Source organism: Primulina huaijiensis, chromosome 15 (assembly GCF_012295235.1).
Source record: "Primulina huaijiensis isolate GDHJ02 chromosome 15, ASM1229523v2, whole genome shotgun sequence".
NCBI lineage: Eukaryota > Viridiplantae > Streptophyta > Magnoliopsida > Lamiales > Gesneriaceae > Primulina > Primulina huaijiensis.
Window position 1 is genome coordinate 1,614,902 of NC_133320.1, and position 18,873 is coordinate 1,633,774.

At 36.3% G+C, this 18,873-nt stretch overlaps 1 protein-coding gene and 2 long non-coding RNA genes across 4 annotated transcripts; 1 reads left to right on the forward strand and 2 right to left on the reverse strand.

Moving 5' to 3' along the window:
- Nucleotides 1-1,377: 1,377 nt before the first annotated feature.
- LOC140959208 (uncharacterized) lies at nucleotides 1,378-13,270 on the reverse strand. The gene is made up of 2 exons (XR_012171948.1): nucleotides 13,122-13,270; nucleotides 1,378-2,471 (listed from the first exon to the last, which is right to left on the reverse strand). It is a non-coding gene; the product is annotated as an uncharacterized lncRNA (long non-coding RNA).
- On the forward strand, nucleotides 6,635-10,072 carry LOC140959976 (uncharacterized). The gene is made up of 3 exons (XR_012172082.1): nucleotides 6,635-6,749; nucleotides 9,483-9,926; nucleotides 10,017-10,072. It is a non-coding gene; the product is annotated as an uncharacterized lncRNA (long non-coding RNA).
- A 949-nt stretch (nucleotides 13,271-14,219) lies between the features above and the next one.
- LOC140960320 (uncharacterized) lies at nucleotides 14,220-16,898 on the reverse strand. Of its 2 annotated transcripts, none has more exons than XM_073418551.1 (5): nucleotides 16,453-16,898; nucleotides 16,086-16,167; nucleotides 15,026-15,080; nucleotides 14,634-14,772; nucleotides 14,220-14,413 (listed from the first exon to the last, which is right to left on the reverse strand). In XM_073418551.1, the coding sequence occupies exons 1-5, from the start codon at nucleotides 16,633-16,635 to the stop codon at nucleotides 14,291-14,293; spliced, it is 582 nt and encodes a 193-aa protein (XP_073274652.1). In that variant the 5' UTR covers nucleotides 16,636-16,898; the 3' UTR covers nucleotides 14,220-14,290. The 2 variants fall into 2 exon arrangements, with proteins under 2 accessions (XP_073274652.1, XP_073274650.1); XM_073418549.1 differs by having other exon boundaries at nucleotides 15,026-15,083.
- Nucleotides 16,899-18,873: the final 1,975 nt, after the last annotated feature.

Here is an 18,873-nt window from a genome sequence, read left to right on the forward strand (position 1 = left end):
CATAATCTCTCAAACGATACATTCTTTTAATTTTAATCTCTCGGCATAATCATACTCTGTATTCAACTTTCATCTCTTTCCAAAATCATTCCACTGTCATATTATTTCATATACAATTAAAATAAATAAATTAAAAACAACATTGGCCCAACAAATTCTATAAGAAACGAAATCTACAGCAAAAAAATATTTTATTCAAGAACCAAATATATCTTACATTCTCCCACACTATCTACCAAAATACATCTTTCGAAACTTTTTCCAGAACACTAAAAGACACTACAATTTATCAACAAGAGTTGATCCATGTCGATATGTTCTCCCTGAACAAAATCGTTTTTTAATAAATACTGAAAAAATTAAGTTGCTATAACCTAATTGATTCCTTTAAGATTCTCAATTCAAACGGTAGAAATTTTTCGTGCTCTGGAACTCAACTTGTCATTGGAAGGATGTAAAATTCTTATTCTTAATCAAAAACCGATTTGGAATCAATCTAATGTAATCTAGACAATAAACAGATAGCCATCTTGACAGAATCCCAAATGCTCAGGAATCCTAGTTAAAGCACGGATTTTTCCAAGCTAAAAGAATGTTCATGAAAGTTCCTTCCAACCACAAGGAACCAGCACTACAATTTACAACCAGACACACATTAAAAGTAAAAAATACCTGTGGATGATGGAGAAAAAGAATTCCTGCAATGACAAGAAGTACAGCATATGTGCCTCCGTTCGCATCATGTACACATGTGTATCTTCCTCTTCTAATGGTATATTGCTCCATCTCACTTCCATTATACCATCTGAAACCGATGAGGTAACAAAGAAGGAGAGGATTCTCTATCTGTAGCATGAATACCAACCGAAATCTATGGTCGGTCAAATGCATTTTCTATAACTTGGCTCAGTAAGTACATTTGCCAGTTTTTCCCAACCGAAATTGTTGGTCGAATATCATATTAAATTGTTGGTCGAACATCATATTGCACTTGTTTGGACGTTATTATTTTCTGGTACGAATGATAGAAAATTCTTATTTAATTTTTCATTACGTGATATGTTTATAAATAAAACACAGTTTTTTTTTAGAGACGAAACTCCTGCTCGACCTAACCCGACTCATTAAAAAAATATTATTTTCTATGTCAAAAATATCATTTTTCACTATGTATATAGATCGGGTCTGCAAGTATCACGGATATATATTTATTAGATACTCATATCCTAAATAAAAATATACACTTTTAACAATAAAATTAATTAATTAATCAAAATGAGTGAGTGAGTTAATCATAAATATGTTAGCCAGCAGAAAGTGTTTTCATTTACAGTAAACTAAATCATCTAAAAATGACTTTAATTTGAAGAAAAACCATCACATAAACGCAGATTAGAAAAAATGTATATCAACAAAACGCAACTTCAATTAATTACATCAAAGCTACTAAACATTAAATAAAAGAAAATATCAAACCCAGAATTTAAATCTTAAATACTCATTTCTTTAATATAAAAAATGACTGAAACCAAAATCCTTCAAATTAAGAGATGTGTTTATTAAATGTCCGGGCCAGCCAGTGCATCGCGAGACACTAATCTGTGGTAAGTAGCATCTGCAATCGTGCAACGTTTCTTACCTAACCGGAGTTCACTTTGAGAATAGGCACGTTTCTTCATCATGGTTGCAGCGACTTCACGATAATCGTTCTCTTCCAATAAATTATCCGCCACTGAACCATCAGATGCTCCGATTTCTCTGCTCAAAATAACGACCACGTTCTCCATTACACGTCCAGATAATGGTAACTTCACCTTGCGTTCAATCCACTGTCTCACGCAAAACTTACCACGACCCTCCAATGGATTCTCCCTTTTCATGCGAGCAATGTCTTCTTCTTCCAGAAGAATTCTCCCCTGCTTCAGAGGGTCCAAAGCCGAAATATTTTTTAAATTTGGAAGAAGAGACAGAAGTTCTTTTGTAAAATAAAAGAGCTGCATGAAATCCAACAGGTTATCTCGAATCGAACGAAAGACGAACCGACATTTATCCACTCTAAATTTACGCCAGCGTGGGAACTTAGGATTAGATGAAGCAACTAAGATGAACCCATTTGAATCAGATTTCCACCAAACTAAGGCATCCTCTGGATTTTACTCGGATTATGATTACAAAGCGAGTAGTGAATAGTTGCAAATTCAACGCAACGAAGCTTTTTAAAAAAGTTTTCAACTTTGGGACCCGGTTGCCAAACACAAACAGGAGACTTACGAGGTGGACCGATTTCCACTGACACGGAAACGGGTCTGAACAACATGTGTGGAAAAATACTTGGAGACCGAAGAGCAAATGCATAGGCATTTGACATCCAATATTTTATCAAAAATTGCAATGATTAGCTCTGATGGGAGACGATCGAAATAGACTTCCTCTTCGGATACCCTAAACATCTTTGAGCGGTTTCCGTTTCTCTTCTCAATGTTTTCTTTTATCTTCCAATTGTTTAGAATGAGAGTTGGAGAAAACTGAAGTAAAGGGTGGTTTACTGAGTGCAAAGGAAAGCGGGAATAGCTTGATAGGGTTTATGGAGCTTGGTTGGGGATGTAAAGGTGGGCTTGGAGTTGAAAATTTGGGTTGTGGCCCATATATGTTACTTTAAATATCTAAGTCTCAATGCACCCATTTTTATTAGACTAAATAACTTTGGATTGAATATCTCTACATTGACTTTTAAATTTTTAAATTCCATAAAAATCATTAAAATTTTACCATGAGATGGTCCGAATGCTACCATGTTCAAGTATTAAATATGTTTTTGTGCTCATCCACCCGTTAGCGCATCTCTTACGTAATAACAATCACGAGGCCTCGATTAGCTTTGCAGAGGCATTAAATACCATCATCATAAAATCAAGTTCGAGACATGACCAAAAAATTTTGAAAATAGTAGAAAAAGTAAAAAAAGCAGTCTGTTTCCTTGTTCGGAACATAAGAGACTTTCGTTTCGATGCACACGAAAGTAAATTTTTAATATGCGTGGCCGATCTTTTACAAAACAATCTAGTTCGGTGGCCATGTTTTAGGTTCATTGTATGGCATGATTATAAGTTTTCGAAGATTCTAGATGCCGCAAAACTCAAATCTAACATTCACTCAAAAGATGCTTCCACGGGATTGTATTATGGATTAGGTATTTACACTGTCACAAATTTTGTGCTTCTACAGCTAATTACCTAACTTTCATTGTGGACTTTAATTTTTTTTTCATAAATTTTTCTCGTCAGCTCTATGTCGTAATTGGGTGGATAAGCTTCTTGTCACGCCGTAAGCCCGGGCCCACGCACATGCGTGACTGTACAATGGGCTCCTATAGCAAATACTTCGTATTCGTCCTCGCTTTACGAAAATGATTAACCTAAGTTGCTATAGAAGTTCATTGTAGCTCATTATAAACTCATTTTAAATCTTTAATTTTTACCACGTGGGACAATAGATATCACAATCACCCCTCATTCAGAATGCGACGTCCTCGTCGCGGCCTGACCCCCAGATCCACCAGTGCCGAGAATCTAGAGGTGGCTCCTACAAGTTCAAGATGTGGCTCCCTTCATGTAGTACTTTGCTCCTCAGGTTCAAGAGATGCTCTCATACACGTAGAACTTTGTCTCGCGTAACATTTATTTCACGGTGATCATCTCTAACACCATTCAGTCACGTCCCTAGCCCTGGCCCGAGCTTGAGTGACTGCACAATGGTCTCCTATATCAATTACCTCGTATTCGTCCTTGCTTTACGAAAATTATTGACCCAAGTCACTACAGAAGTCTATTGTAGTCCATTATAAACTCATTTTAAAATTTTAATTTTTACCATTTGGGACAACATGTATCACAATCACCTCTCATTCAGATCGCGACGTCCTTGTTGTGGTCTGATCCCTATATCGACCAGCATCAAGAATCTAGAGGTGGCTCCTACATGTTCAAGGGGTGGCTTCTGTCATGTAGCACTTTGCCCCGCAGGTTCAAGAGGTGGCTTCCATGCACGTAGTACTTTGCCCCGTATAGCACTTATTTTCCGGTGTTCCTTGCCGATAACCATCTCTAATACCATTCTGTCACGTCCCGAGCCCCGACCCGAGCTTGCGTGACTGCACAATTGGCCACTAAAGCAAATACTTCTTATTCGTTTTCGCTTTACGAAAATGATTAATCTAAGTTACTATAGAAGTCCATTGTAACTCATTATAAACTCATTTTAAATATTTAATTTTTACCATGTGGGAAAAGAGGTATCACAATCACCCCTCTTTTAGAACGCGGTCCTCGTTGCGGCCTGACCCCTCGATCCACAAGCGTCGAGAATCTAGAGGTGGCTTTTACAGGTTCAAGAGGTGGCTCTCGTCATGTAGCACTTTGCCTCACAGATTCAAAAGGTGGTTCCCATGCACGTAACACTTTGCCCTGCATGACACTTATTTCCCGGTGTTCCTTGCAGGTGACCATTTCTAATACCATTTTGTCACGTCCCGAGCCCCGGCCCGAGCTTGCATGACTGCACAATGAGCCCCTATAGCAACTACTTCGTATTCGTCCTTGCTTTACGAAAATGATTAACCCAAGTTGTTACAGAAATCCATTGTAGCTATTTATAAACTCATTTTAAATCTTTAATTTTTATCATGTGGGATAAGAGGTATCACAATCACCCCTCCTTCAAAACATGACGTCTTCGTCGCGGCCTGAGCCCCCGATCCACCAGCACAGAGGTTCAAGAGGTGGTTCCTACAAGTTCAAGAGGTGGCTCTTATGCACGTTGCACGTTGCACTTTGCCCCACGTAGCATTTATTTTACGGTGTTCCTTGCCGGTGACCATCTCTCATACCATTATGTCACATCCCGAGCCCCGGCCCGAGCTTGCGTGACTGCACATTGGGTCCCTATAGCAACTAATTCGTATTCGTCCTTACTTTATGAAAATGATTAACCCAAGTTTCTATAGAAGTCCATTATAGCTTATTATAAACTCATTTTAAATCTTTAATTTTTACCATGTGGAACAAGAGGTATGACAATCACCCCTACTTCAGAACGCGACGTCCTTGTCACTGTCTGACCCATCGATCTACCAACACCAAGAATCTAGAGGTGGTTCTTAAAAGTTCAAGAGGTGGCTCCTGTCATGTAACACTTTGCCCCACATATTCAAGAGGTGACTCACATTTATGTAGCACTTTGCCCCGCAAAACACTTATTTCCCTGTGTTTCTTGCAGATAACCATCTCTAATACCATTCAATCACGTCCCGAGCCCCGGCCCGAGCTTGCGTGACTGCACATTGGGCCCCTACAGCAACTACTTCGTATTCGACCTCGTTTTACGAAAATGATTAATCCAAGTTACTATAGAAGTCCAATTTAACTCATTTTAAATCTTTAATTTTTTTCATGTTGGAAAAGAGGTATCACATGAGATGTGTGTTTCACTAGATCTAGTATAGACTTAGCGTGTACCTATGAAGTGTCTGTTGACTTTTTAATACACCTGCATTCTTTTGCAACATGAATTACTCAGGTAAGCAGAACATGATGTATGAAATTGTTGAACGTTTGTTGTGATCCCCTCGTCAAATCTGTAATCATGGCAATCAAGAATTGGAATGAACGATCTGAAAGAAAAGAAAACGCCGAAGCTCATGCTGCAAAGGAGGCATGTTAATTTACTTCTATCACCCGCTGGGCAGGCGATCATCACCAGTACTTCTGGAAAGAAGGCTGGATAGAGTCCTTCTTAGTCTTATTTTGGATGATTATGGCACCATCCTTTGATCACACCTCCACTCAACTTTTTCTACTCTGCAGTCATCAGTTGCTTGGAATTTTTAAGAACTTTTAAACGTTTTCTGAGACCATATGTGTGGGATATTCTTGGAGGTCTTGTAGCAAATTGTGAAGAAAATTTCAAACGTGAGACTATCGAAGAGGAATTTCAACTTAAGGTCCTTATGTTGTGCTTATGGTACGGTAGCTGTTCATGACTGTATTTTTTGTGATAGAAGCTTATTCAGTTATGCATTTATGTTTTGATTTTACATGGATTCCTTTCATCCCAAACCTTCTATAAATAGATGAATTGCGTCAATGAGAGAATATACAGAAAAACCTCAGAAAATCATATCTCTCTTCTTTTTTTAGTTTCTCACACATATTAGGCACAACATATAAATAGCCTTAGTTCCTTCAAGTTACATAATTATTTAAGATCGTGAATTCATATTTTGCTATGTAGAATCTTCATTTTGTTTATCTATGGAGTTTTCTTCATTTTCCTAGTAGTGTGCAGTGAGGGAAGTTGAGTTTACGATGGTGAGTAATGAGAAAAGTTAAGTTTAACGATTGTGAGTTTTTCATCTACTGCAAGGAATGGCAGAGCACTGCAAAGAATGGCGGAGCAGTGAACCTGCACAAGAAAAATTGATTGTTCGAATCAAGCGTTCTTTTATTGCAGCAAAAGTTGTCCTCCGTGAGAGTTTCAACTTTTCTTGGTAAAGAACGTTATTTTTACTTATATCTCCATTTATTCACATATGTGAAAAATACTGGAGTTTTAAATTGATCTCGTGATGGTATGTACATTGGATTCGGCTGAGGACATACTCAAAGTTTTGGCCAGTATTCTGAATTCTGAAATCACGTCGATATTGGCCGGTAAGTTTACCATGAGGATGGTCCGAATGCTGCCATGTTCAAGTATTAAATATGCTTTTGTGCTCATCCACCCGTTAACGCATCTCTTACGTAATAACAATCACGAGGCCTCGATTAGCTTTGCAGAGGCATTACATACCATCATCATAAAATCCAGTTCGAGACACGACCAAAAATTCTGAAAATAGTAGAAAAAACAAAGGCAGTCCGTTTTCTTGTTCGGAACATAAGAGACTTTCGTTTCGATGCACACGAAAGTAAAATTTTAAGATGCATGGCCGATCTTTTACAAAACATTCTAGTTCGGTGGCCATGTTTTAGGTTCATTGTATGGCATGATTATAAGTTTTCGAAGATTCTAGATGCCGCAAAACTCAAATCTAACATTCACTCAAAAGATGCTTCCACGGGATTGTATTATGGATTAGATATTTACACTGTCACAAATTTTGTGCTTCTACAGCTAATTATCTAACTTTCATTGTGGACTTTAATTTTTTTCATAAATTTTTCTCGTCAGCTCTATGTCGTAATTGGGTGGATAAGCTTCTTATCACGCCCTAAGCTCGGGCCCACGCACCTGCGTGACTGTACAATGTGTCCCTATAGCAAATACTTTGTATTCGTCTCGCTTTACGAAAATGATTAACCCAAGTTACTATAAAAGTTCATTGTAGCTCATTATAAACTCATTTTAAATCTTTAATTTTTATCATGTGGGACAATAGATATCACAATCACCCCTCTTTCAGAATACGACATCCTCGTCGCTGCCTGACTCACCCCCAGATCCACCAGTGCCGAGAATCTAGAGGTGGCTCATACAAGTTCAAGAAGTGGCTCTCGTCATGTAGTACTTTGCTCCTCAGGTTCAAGAGATAGCTCTCATACACGTAGAACTTTGTCCCGCGTAACATTTATTTGATCATCTCTAATACCATTCAGTCACGTCCCGAGCCCTGGCCCGAGCTTGCGTGACTGCACAATGGTCCTCTATATCAATTAATTCGTATTCGTCCTTGCTTTACGAAAATTATTGACCCAAGTCACTACAGAAGTCTATTGTAGTCCATTACAAACTCATTTTAAAATTTTAATTTTTACCATGTGGGACAACATGTTTCACAATCACCTCTCATTCAGATCGCGACGTCCTTGTTGCGGTCTGACCCCTAGATCGACCAGCATCAAGAATCTAGAGGTGGCTCCTACATGTTCAAGAGGTGGCTTCTGTCATGTAGCACTTTGCCCCACAAGTTCAAAAGGTGGCTTCCATGCACGTAGTACTTTGCCCCGTATAGCACTTATTTTCCGGTGTTCCTTGCCGATAACCATCTCTAATACCATTCTGTCACGTCCCGAGCCCCGACTCGTGCTTGCGTGACTGCACAATTGGCCCCTATAGCAAATACTTCGTATTCGTTTTCGCTTTACGAAAATGATTAATCCAAGTTACTATAGAAGTCCATTGTAACTCGTTACAAACTCATTTTAAATATTTAATTTTTACCTTGTAGGAAAAGAGGTATCACAATCATCCCTCCTTCAGAACGCGACGTACTCGTTGCGGCCTGATCCCTCGATCCACAAGCGTCGAGAATCTAGAGGTAGCTTCTACATATTCAAGAGGTGGCTCCCGTCATGTAGCACTTTGCCCCACAGATTCAAAAGGTGGTTCCCATGCACGTAACACTTTGCCCTGCATGACACTTATTTCCCGGTGTTCCTTGCTGGTGACCATTTCTAATACCATTTTGTCACGTCCCGAGCCCCCGCCCGAGCTTGCGTGACTGCACAATGGGTCCCTATAGCAACTACTTCATATTCGTCCTTGTTTTACGAAAATGATTAACCCAAGTTGCTACAGAAATCTATTGTAGCTATTTATAAACTCATTTTAAATCTTTAATTTTTATCATGTGGGACAAGAGGTATCACAATCACCCCTCCTTCAAAACATGACATCCTCGTCGCGACCTGAGCCCCCGATCCACCAGCACAGAGGTTCAAGAGGTGGTTCCTACAGGTTCAAGAGATGGCTCCCATGCACATAGCACTTTGCCCCACTTAGCATTTATTTCACGGTGTTCCTTGCCGGTGACCATCTCTCATACCATTATGTCACATCCCGAGCCCCGGCCCGAGCTTGCGTGACTGCACATTGGGTCCCTATAGCAACTAATTCGTCCTTGCTTTATGAAAATGATTAACCCAAGTTTCTATAGAAGTCCATTGTAGCCCATTATAAACTCATTTTAAATCTTTAATTTTTACCATGTGGAACAAGAGGTATGACAATCACCCCTACTTCAGAACGCGACGTCCTTGTCACTGTTTGACCCCTCGATCTACTAGCACCAAGAATCTAGAAGTGGCTCCTGTCATGTAGCATTTTGCCCCGCAGGTTCAAAAGGTGACTCCTAGGTACGTAGCACTTTGCCCCGCAAAACACTTATTTCTCGGTGTTCCTTGCAGATAACCATCTCTAATACCATTCTGTCACGTCTCGAGCCCTGGCCTGAGCTTGCGTGACTGCACATTGGACCCCTACAGCAACTATTTCGTATTCGTCCTCACTTTACGAAAATAATTAATTCAAGTTACTAAAGAAGTCCATTGTAACTCATTTTAAATCTTTAATTTTTACCATGTGGCAAAAGAGGTATCACATGAGATGTGTGCTTCACTAGATGTAGTATAGATTTAGCGTGTACCTATGAAGTGTCTGTTGACTTTTTAATACACCTGCATTCTTTTGCAACATGAATTACTCAGGTAAGCAGAACATGATGTATGAAATTGTTGAACGTTTGTTGTGATCCCCTCGTCAAATCTGTAATCATGGCAATCAAGAATTGGAATGAACGATCTGAAATAAAAGACAACGCCGAAGCTCGTGCTGCAAAGAAGGCATGTTAATTTGCTTCTATCACCCGTTGGGCAAGCGATCATCACCAGTACTTCTGGAAAGAAGGGATGGATAGAGTCCTTCTCAGTCTTATTTTGGATGATTGTGGCACCATCCTTCTATCACACCTCCACTCAATCTTTTCTATTGTGCAATCATCAGTTGTTTGGAAATTTTAAAAAACCTAAACGTTTTCTGAGACCATATGTATGGGATATTCTTGGAGGGCTTGTAGCAAATTCTGAAGAAAATTTCAAACGTGAGACTATCGAAGAGGAATTTCAACTTAAGGTCCTTATGTTGTGCTTATGGTGCGGTAGCTGTTCATGACTGTATTTTTTGTGATAAAAGCTTATTCAGTTCTGTGTCTTGACATGTTTTCCTTCTTTTCCATTCGATAGCTTGGCCTTCATCAACGGCAACGGTGAATCAGTAGCTAGGGCTATGGATTTTGTAAGGATCGTATATCGTATTATCGTAAATCTTATGTTGATTATCAATAAATCCATGAAATTTTCATGTGATTAGAGAAAATATGTGATTGATTGTATTAGTGATTGAATTGTGTTTGAAATGTATGCTGAACCGCAATAGAAAACTGACATATGTTACGGTTTTTGGCATAATTATCTGAGTATTAGTTCAAATGGAATGAAACCAATTTCATTATAAAGCTAATACATAGTATTAAAAATTTCATGTTGACCACTTTTGCACGTTGAGCTATGATCCTTGGATACTTTGATATGATTGGATTTGATTCTGGAGTTTGTGAACACGATGCTATGTTTGGCATTATGTGACCCTTAAAAGCATAGTCATTGTGGCCCCTATGATTGATTGATTGAGATTTGAGATTTTATAGCGCTTTGTCGACAATATCATACGATTATCCCTTATACTTGATTGAGGTTGGTGTGCCAGCTCGAGCATTTATTTGATAGCGATTCGATTGATTTCGTTACATGCTCAGTGGATGAGCATTTGACCTGATATCTCCACGACATACATGCATTGCATAGCATATATGATTGTGTAGATATCTGTTGTATATATGATGGTTGTTCCATACGGAACTTTTGCTCACCCCGAAGGAGGGCTGTTGTTATTTTTGTGTGTGGAAAATGGAAGGTACTCTAGGATATCAGAAGACCGGATAAGGTACTTCTGGAAAGAGTCACAGTTGAGATGAGGTTGAGTCATCTGTCCCAGTATATGTATATGTATATGTATTTATATACCGGGACATGTCCCGAGAATTTGAGTTGTTGTATGTAGTTGATTATTGCGTGGGAATATTTTATGTTGTGATGTGTTTAGACGAGACTATATTATATACTATTTTTTTAGTATTATAATTATAGTTGACACATTTTGGGCTCATTGTAAAGAAAATTTTAACTTGTTTTTCGCTGTCATTAATTAACTCTAATCAAATTATATTGTAATAAAGATTAGGAGTTAAAGACCCCACAACTTTGGTGGCTAGTTCTAAAAGAAAATATGTTGCGTCCTTGGCAAGGTCCATACTACCTGAAGTATTGGCTGAAAAGGTTTCGTTTGAAAAGTTACTGGAGACTCTAAAACACAGAGTGCATGAAAACATTATTTGGGTTCCCAGCGACGTTGATATTGTGGTGAGCTTATTGAATTTGGCATGTCATTCTTTTCTTCCAGTGTATCAAGAACACATTATCCAACATAAAGGTGTTGAAACTTTGATCGCCTTCGTACTCGGGTGGCTAAAGAATCCCGTTCATATGAAAAACGAAAGTTTGTCACTTCATTTGGAATTCTATTTTGGGGAGCGTTATTGTTGCTTGCATGGCGCGGAAGAGTGAGAAAGGGGAAGACACACTCTTGCTTTTTAGTATGTGGATTCTTGCCGAATTGCTTCCCAATTCCACTCTTTTAAATTCTTATAAGTATGAGGATCTTATTGTCTATGAGCTCCAAGAGGTTGTGCTGACAGTAAGTTTTGTTCGGGCTCAAGGTGGTATACCTCCTACATATTATGTTGTATTGGATTTGGATCATATGACTTCTCCAGTAGGATGGGCAGGAAGAAGTGTCGTAAATTGGAATATCTGCTAAAATTGGCAAACAAAGGAGTACCAAAATGGGGAACTCCAATGCCAAAATTCGATCTTGCAATGGTTCAGAGCGAGAAAATCGATCTTGCAATGGTTCAGAGGAGGAAGTGCCGTAAATTGGAATTTCTTCGAGCGGTTTCGAATTATCTTATTTGGGGGTGTATTCATTATATACTTTTAAAGACTTTTAATTATTTTTTTTTAAATGATGAACTTTTGTGGAGTTGATGAATTTTTATTAACTTTTATAGAATCTCATAGAATTGTAAAACAAATTTCATAGACTCTTATATATATATATTTTTTAAGATTTTTGTAAACTTTTTCATATAATTATATGAATTTTGTAATTTATAATTGTAATTTATTTTTATTAATTTCTTTTAAATCATTATTGGACATATATAACCTCTTCAATTTTAAATTATTTTTTATTTATGAACGTAAATGAATTTTGCTTACTTAAAAGTTAAATCAATTTAATTTGTGAAAAACGACAAATGAACTCTCCAATTTGTTGAAATCAAAATTTCAATTCTTTATGTCAATTCAACATATTAATGAAAAATATTTTTATAAGTTCAAAATAAAATTTTAGCTCTCCATGCATTATCATTTGCTCATTGTTGTTCTTGAGTATCAAATAACTGATCAAAGTTGTCACCTTCATAAACTTGTGTCGATGAAGACAATTGAGCTTCATTATCTGGTTCAATTTGAAGTTCATCAAATCAACAATTCTTTCGAAGAAAATTGTGTAATCTAACACAAGCCAATACAAACTCTGTTTGGGTCGTTTATGGAAATGGAGGAGTCATCTTGAATATTTTGAACTGTGATTTAAATATATCAAATGTCCACTCAATATCATTCCTCAAAGAAGCACGACGAAGATTGAACAACTCTTTAGCATCTTCAGGGTGACGACCGGAACTCCAAAAATAAAATGAACGATGTTAATAATTTTGATTTTAAAATATTGTTAGCAATAAAAAAAATATGTTTTTAAAAAGTAAAAAGAAAGAAGAAAAATAAATAAATGAGAAAAGAATGAAAATTTTAGTGTTTTTATTGAATATGTCAGTTTGGGAGATTTCTCAATTAAATGTACACCCAAATATTTAGGTTGAATCAAAGACTTTTTTTGACATTTTATTGTTGTTCTTTATGCTATGATTCTTGTACTTAATAGAATTCTATGGAGTTATTAAAAGTCTATTGATGTTTTGAATACCTATAGACTTTTGTAAAGTTTTTAAAAGTCAAGTTTGAATATCACATGACTTTTTAAAATTTTACAAAAGTTTACATTGAATATCACTAAATTTTTATAGAATATATAAAAGTTTAGTTTGAATACATCTAGACTTTTAGACTCCATAAAAATCATTAAAAATCTAAAACCAATAAAACCCGCTTTGTGTTTTCTTTCATCTTCCAATGGTTCAGAGCGAGAGTTGGAGAAATTCAGTAAAGGGTTCGCTGAGTGCAAAGAAAAGTGGGAATAGCTTGATAGGGTTGATCGATCTTTGTTGGGGATGTAAAGGTGGGCTTGGAGTTGCACATTTGGATTGTGGCCCAAGATTGGCTTTAAATATCAAATTTTTAATGAAAGTTCAATAAAAAATTTGTAATTGAAAGCCCTTTCCCATGGTAAACTAATTTTCAATTACCTCATAAAAAAATCAAAATATTTAATTTCATAATTATCTTATTAAAAAATTCCTCAAATCACTTCATATTTTACATAGAAAAAAATCTAAACAAAACTTTCCTTTTAAATCGAACAACTCTTCTAAATTGAAAATAATTTCGTGTTAATTTTTTAGTATTATTTGATCAAGTTAAAAATAATAATAACACATGCAACACGTGTTCATCTTTTACTAGTTGTGATTAAATTTGGATTGATTAGTAAATGATTAGTTATTTATATCTGTATTACATATAAAGTTGGAGATACTATTCTAACCGATTTGATCCGTCACGTGTCACCAAAGTCCGAAATATTGTTTCTAGTCGAGTTGGATTTCAATTATATATTATTAATTTATTGAAAAATAAATAATTTATGGTTATTTTTATCTATATAAATATAAAATTTTAGGGCTTAAAATTATACCACTAATACTTTCGGACTTTTCGAACTCGGATAACTCTATATTTTACGAGTCGAGTTCAAACTTTAAATTTAATACCCTATCATGTTCGAGTCGGCTCGAACCTACAAATTAAAATCGAGTCAAACTTGAGTATTATGAAACTCGGACTCGCTCATATGCACGATTTAAAATCAAATTCGAGCATTCACGTGATACAATTATAAATCCAGTCCAATCGTAACGATATCTTTTCCACCAAACCTTACAAAAATAATCAGGCTTCATTTCGTGAGCCGGATGATCTCGTGGAACACGTATATTGCACAACTCAATCTATGGAGAGCAACATATATCAAGCATATATTTCTTCCCATCAACTTGTCTTCACTCGACATCGTGAAAGTCATCCATTCACAGTAACCTTTTACATGAGCAAGAGCTGGAAGGGCAAACTACGTCAGCTGTGAGTTTGACCAACTTTCAAGTACCCATTTCTCCACTCGGCAGTGAATCATCTAGTGTCAGGTTACATTCTCCATTAGCAATGGCAACACACAGAGCTTTCCAAATGGGAACTAACATTTTGACGGGAGGATACAATCCCTAGAATCCAAGATCAAGAAGTAAAAAACTTTAAATAGAGACTAGTCTGTTCAAATTGAACCAAACAAAAGAATGGTAGAATTCATTCATTATACAAAAGACTATCTAAATGGTTTAATAGTAGGATCACTTCAAGGAATGATCACCATAGCACCACATGGGTCATCAGCACTCCATATTACTTCTCGACCAAAAAGCTTTACCCAAAAAATTAACTTACCTTGAACACGGGTAAAAGTTCTTCCTCTCCACGTATAATCAGAGACAAACTCCAGTAACAAGAGAACGGTGTGATACATTCAACCAGTACAGGTTTCAAAATCTTGCTGATTGGTACAAAGTGGCGAACTGTTCTCCCACTGATTTGAACAAAGTAACATACGAGAGTGTTTAGGACTGAAAGTTTTTAGAATAACTCTTTCAATATGACTTCAAAAAGAAGACAACAGCAATAATCAACAAAAATCCATCTGTTTGGAAACCTAGTAAACTGAGGATTTCCTCGTCGCCTTTCTAAAGAATAAAGAAAAGAAAACTTGTACTTATTAAGAAAGGGCCATGCTTATACCAAAAGATGCAGAGAGTTGCAGTTCTAGAATGACGAATGTATACCTTTTAAACATAGTCTCAAGCTGAACTCCGAATGCCGCGAAGATTATCACAGACTCTGCTGCAAAGAAATTTTACACCAGAGTTCAAAACGATGAAACTAGTCCAGATGCAATGGCAAGAAAAGGAGAAGAGAAAAGGATGGAAACTGAAGCCAATATTTGGAACATTAAAAAATCACTTTCCCTAAGTCGAGCCAAATTTACATCATATTCTCCATCTAGATCTCCCAAACTATATATCCTTTTAATTTTATATCTCTCAGTATAATCATTACTTTGTATCCAACTTTTATCTCTTTCCAAAATTATTCCACTGTCATTAATATGTCAGATACAATTAAAATAAATAAATTAAAAAAGATGTAACATCAATGGCCCAACAAATTCTATAAGAACCGAAATCTAGAGCACAAAATTATTTTATTCAACAACCAAATATATCTTGCATTCTCGAATACAATCCACCAAAATACATCTTTTGAAACATTTTCCAGAACACTAAAAAACACTACAATTTCTCAACGAGACATAATCCATGCCATTATGTTTTCCATGAACAAAATCACTTTTAATAAATACTGAAAAAATTAAGTTGCTATAACCTAACTGATTCCTTTAAGATTCTCAATCCATACGTTAGTTTTTTGTGTTATTCTAGTCTCTAGAACCCAACTTGTCCAGAATATGAAGCATATCCATTTTAAAACAATCACGTGATTATGTTCTGCAAACTTTGCATATGATGACGGATATAGCAGCAAGTAAAATCAGTTCGAATACTTGAACTCACAGCTGGCGAGGCAACAAATTTAACAATAATTATCCTTACAACAAAAAACAATCGCCAATGAAACTAATGAAAAAGAGTTCTACAGTTAAAGGGAAAATAATGTAACTTCCGAGAGTATCAGGTAAGATAGAATTATGACTACGATTATGAAGAACCAACAAGGACCACTAGAACATCCAGTATTCATATCTGGCTTTACAAAAAAAAAAAAAAAAAGCACAAGAACAAGCTGTTACTCGTCAAGTATGAATTTCACAACACTGTTCACCACCTTTCTTGATTTGTCTTCTTAATACCCATAAGAGAAAACCAGCAAAGCTGAAACCCCAAAACGTAACAGCAACTAATGTGTCCTGTGTAAAATGGTTGAAAGACACTTAAATAACCAGGATGGCAAGTCATTGGAAAGATTTAAAATTGTTGTTTTGAATCAAAAATCGAATTTCGAAGATCCAGTCTAATGTAAACCCCGGCACAATAAATAGCTAGCCATCTTATTCGCATTCCAAATGCTCGGGATTCCTAGTTAAAGCACTGATTTTTCCAAGTTAAAGGAATGTTAATGAAAGTTCCATCCAACCACAAGGAACCGACACTGCCATTTACAACCAAACACGTACATCAAAAGTAAAGAATACCTGCGGATAATGGAGTAAAAGAAAGCCTAGAATTGCAAAAAGTAGAGCATATGTGCATAAATGAGACATCCTGCACCACGTATTGGAAACAAAAATATGGTGAGCATCGATGGCTTCAGGCGGGCCTCCGTTCACATCATGTACATATGTGAATCTTCCCCTTCTAATGGTAGATTTTCCCATCTCACTTCCACTATACTATCTGAAACTGATGAGGTAACAAAGAGGGGGATAATTTCTAACTGTAATATGAACACCAGCTGCTTTTGTGCATGTGAAACTTGAGCGTTCAAATTCCCACTGTCGCTTAAAATCATCGAAGTCCAAATACCGTGGAGCAGCTGGAAAAAAAAAAAACAAATTTTACCTACAAATCGAAAATTGAAGTGAGAATTCGGCAATTTCTAGGAATAAACCATGAGCCACTACCGTGGCGTACCCTAATTTTGTACGCAGGAATACTCTTGTAAAAATACGAACTTACAACGAGTGAGACTCGGACAGGTCATTTCCAAGTCCAACGGGCCCACAGAGAGACGTTGGACATGGAAACTTGGGCCGATGGGCCTAAAGCCTAATCGAATTTCGATTTTTGTCCCAGGTGGGGAAAAATGCAGAGGAACAAACAGCTCGAAGCAAAAGTTGCACATTTAAGTGTGACCAGAGTAGTGGTGTTCAAACTTCGGATAAAATCAAAAAAACTGAACATCGAATCAAACCGAAAGCCGAATTTTGTAATTCGGATATAAATGTTAAAATCGAAGTTTATTTGGTTCGGTTTCGGATTATATATGTCAAAACCGAACAAACCGAACAAACCGAAATTTCATTAAATTAATAATTTTTTTATATTTATATTATATATTTTGATATGATATTTCGTGAATGAAAAACTATTTTGAACAATTTTTAGATGATTGTTGTTTGTTTAATTAATTTAGATCTTATATTTAAATATTTTACTAAGAAAACAGGTAGAAAGTTAACATATTATATTTTACAATATATTTATATTATTAATTTAAATAATTATACCAAAACCGAATTAACCGACCGAAATAACCGAACCGTTTTGGTAGAGAATCGAACCGAATCGAAGAAAAATGGTTCGGATATCGGATTATATATTTATAAAACCGAAAAAATCGAAAATCGAACCGAACCGACCGATGAACACCCCTAGACCAGAGAGATTCGTTATCAATTATCCAAAGGGTATAAATAACTCACGTACAATTTTTCTATTTTTCATGTGATGTTTAATACTTTGATCGGTGTGAAAAAATATATGTGATACATTTACAATCATTCGATCTAGTAGGATACCCCGAGGCAGAGTAAATTGATTGATTGCTCATTTTTGCTTGTCCAATGTTTGATCCAAGTTATTCCAAAATTAGTGTTATATAATATTATTTTATCTAAATATATTAATTTATCATCCTTATATTATTCATCAATCATCGTATTATTCCTGAACCAAGCAGCGTGCGTTAGAGTCAAATAAAATAATGTTCCACCAACGGAGAAAGGTACAAAACTTATAAGTCAGCCATGTTAAAAAATTTATTTAAATTCTGTTTGCGAACGTATTTCATATTTTAAAAGATATCCTTTTATTTAGTAGAATATGAAATAGAAGTTATGACATGTAAGTAAACCTTGAGTTTCTTTTTTTAAATAAAGTTAACAAATATTAGTAATGCTTTCGATGGGAGAAAATTATTATCTCGTGGTTAAAGCCAATAGTGCAAAATGTAGAATTAAAAAAACACCATTGATTTTGTATTTGATGAAGTAAATTCTGACCACTGAACATATCGCATTTTTATTGTGGTGTATATGACAGAATCGAAATGATGTACTGTGGAATGGCAAGTGCAAGCCAGTTTTGATGATATATCAGTCTGCACTCAATCTTCAATCTCAGTGGCAATGGCTAAACTAGATTCTGTACTTCACCATAATAAATTAACCTCAAGTTGAGTCTAGACATTGGCAACGGCCAAAACCACCGGACAATGTCTTGAAATGTAATGTTGATGCGGTGGTTTTCGGGTTTTCGAAAACTCCTCTCACATCGGGTATGGCTGCATTGTGAGAAACTCACATGGAATAGTTGTCGCAGCAACCTATGGAATTTTGTTGGAACAGTTTGATCCTACGATGGCTGAAGCTCTAAGCATCCGAGAAGCTCTAAGCTGGCTAAAACTTTGAATCTGTCAAGTGTCGTAGTTGAATCTGATGTCTTTTTGGTAATTGAAGCGTTAAAGAACTCCGAGCAAGACTTCTCCGGGTCGTTGAAGATTGTAAAATCCTAGCAAGGAATACACAATCTTGTGTTTTTTGCTTTTGTACATAAATCAGCAAATCAAACGACTCATACCCTTGCCAAGGGCTGTTTCTATGTCTGGCCTGATA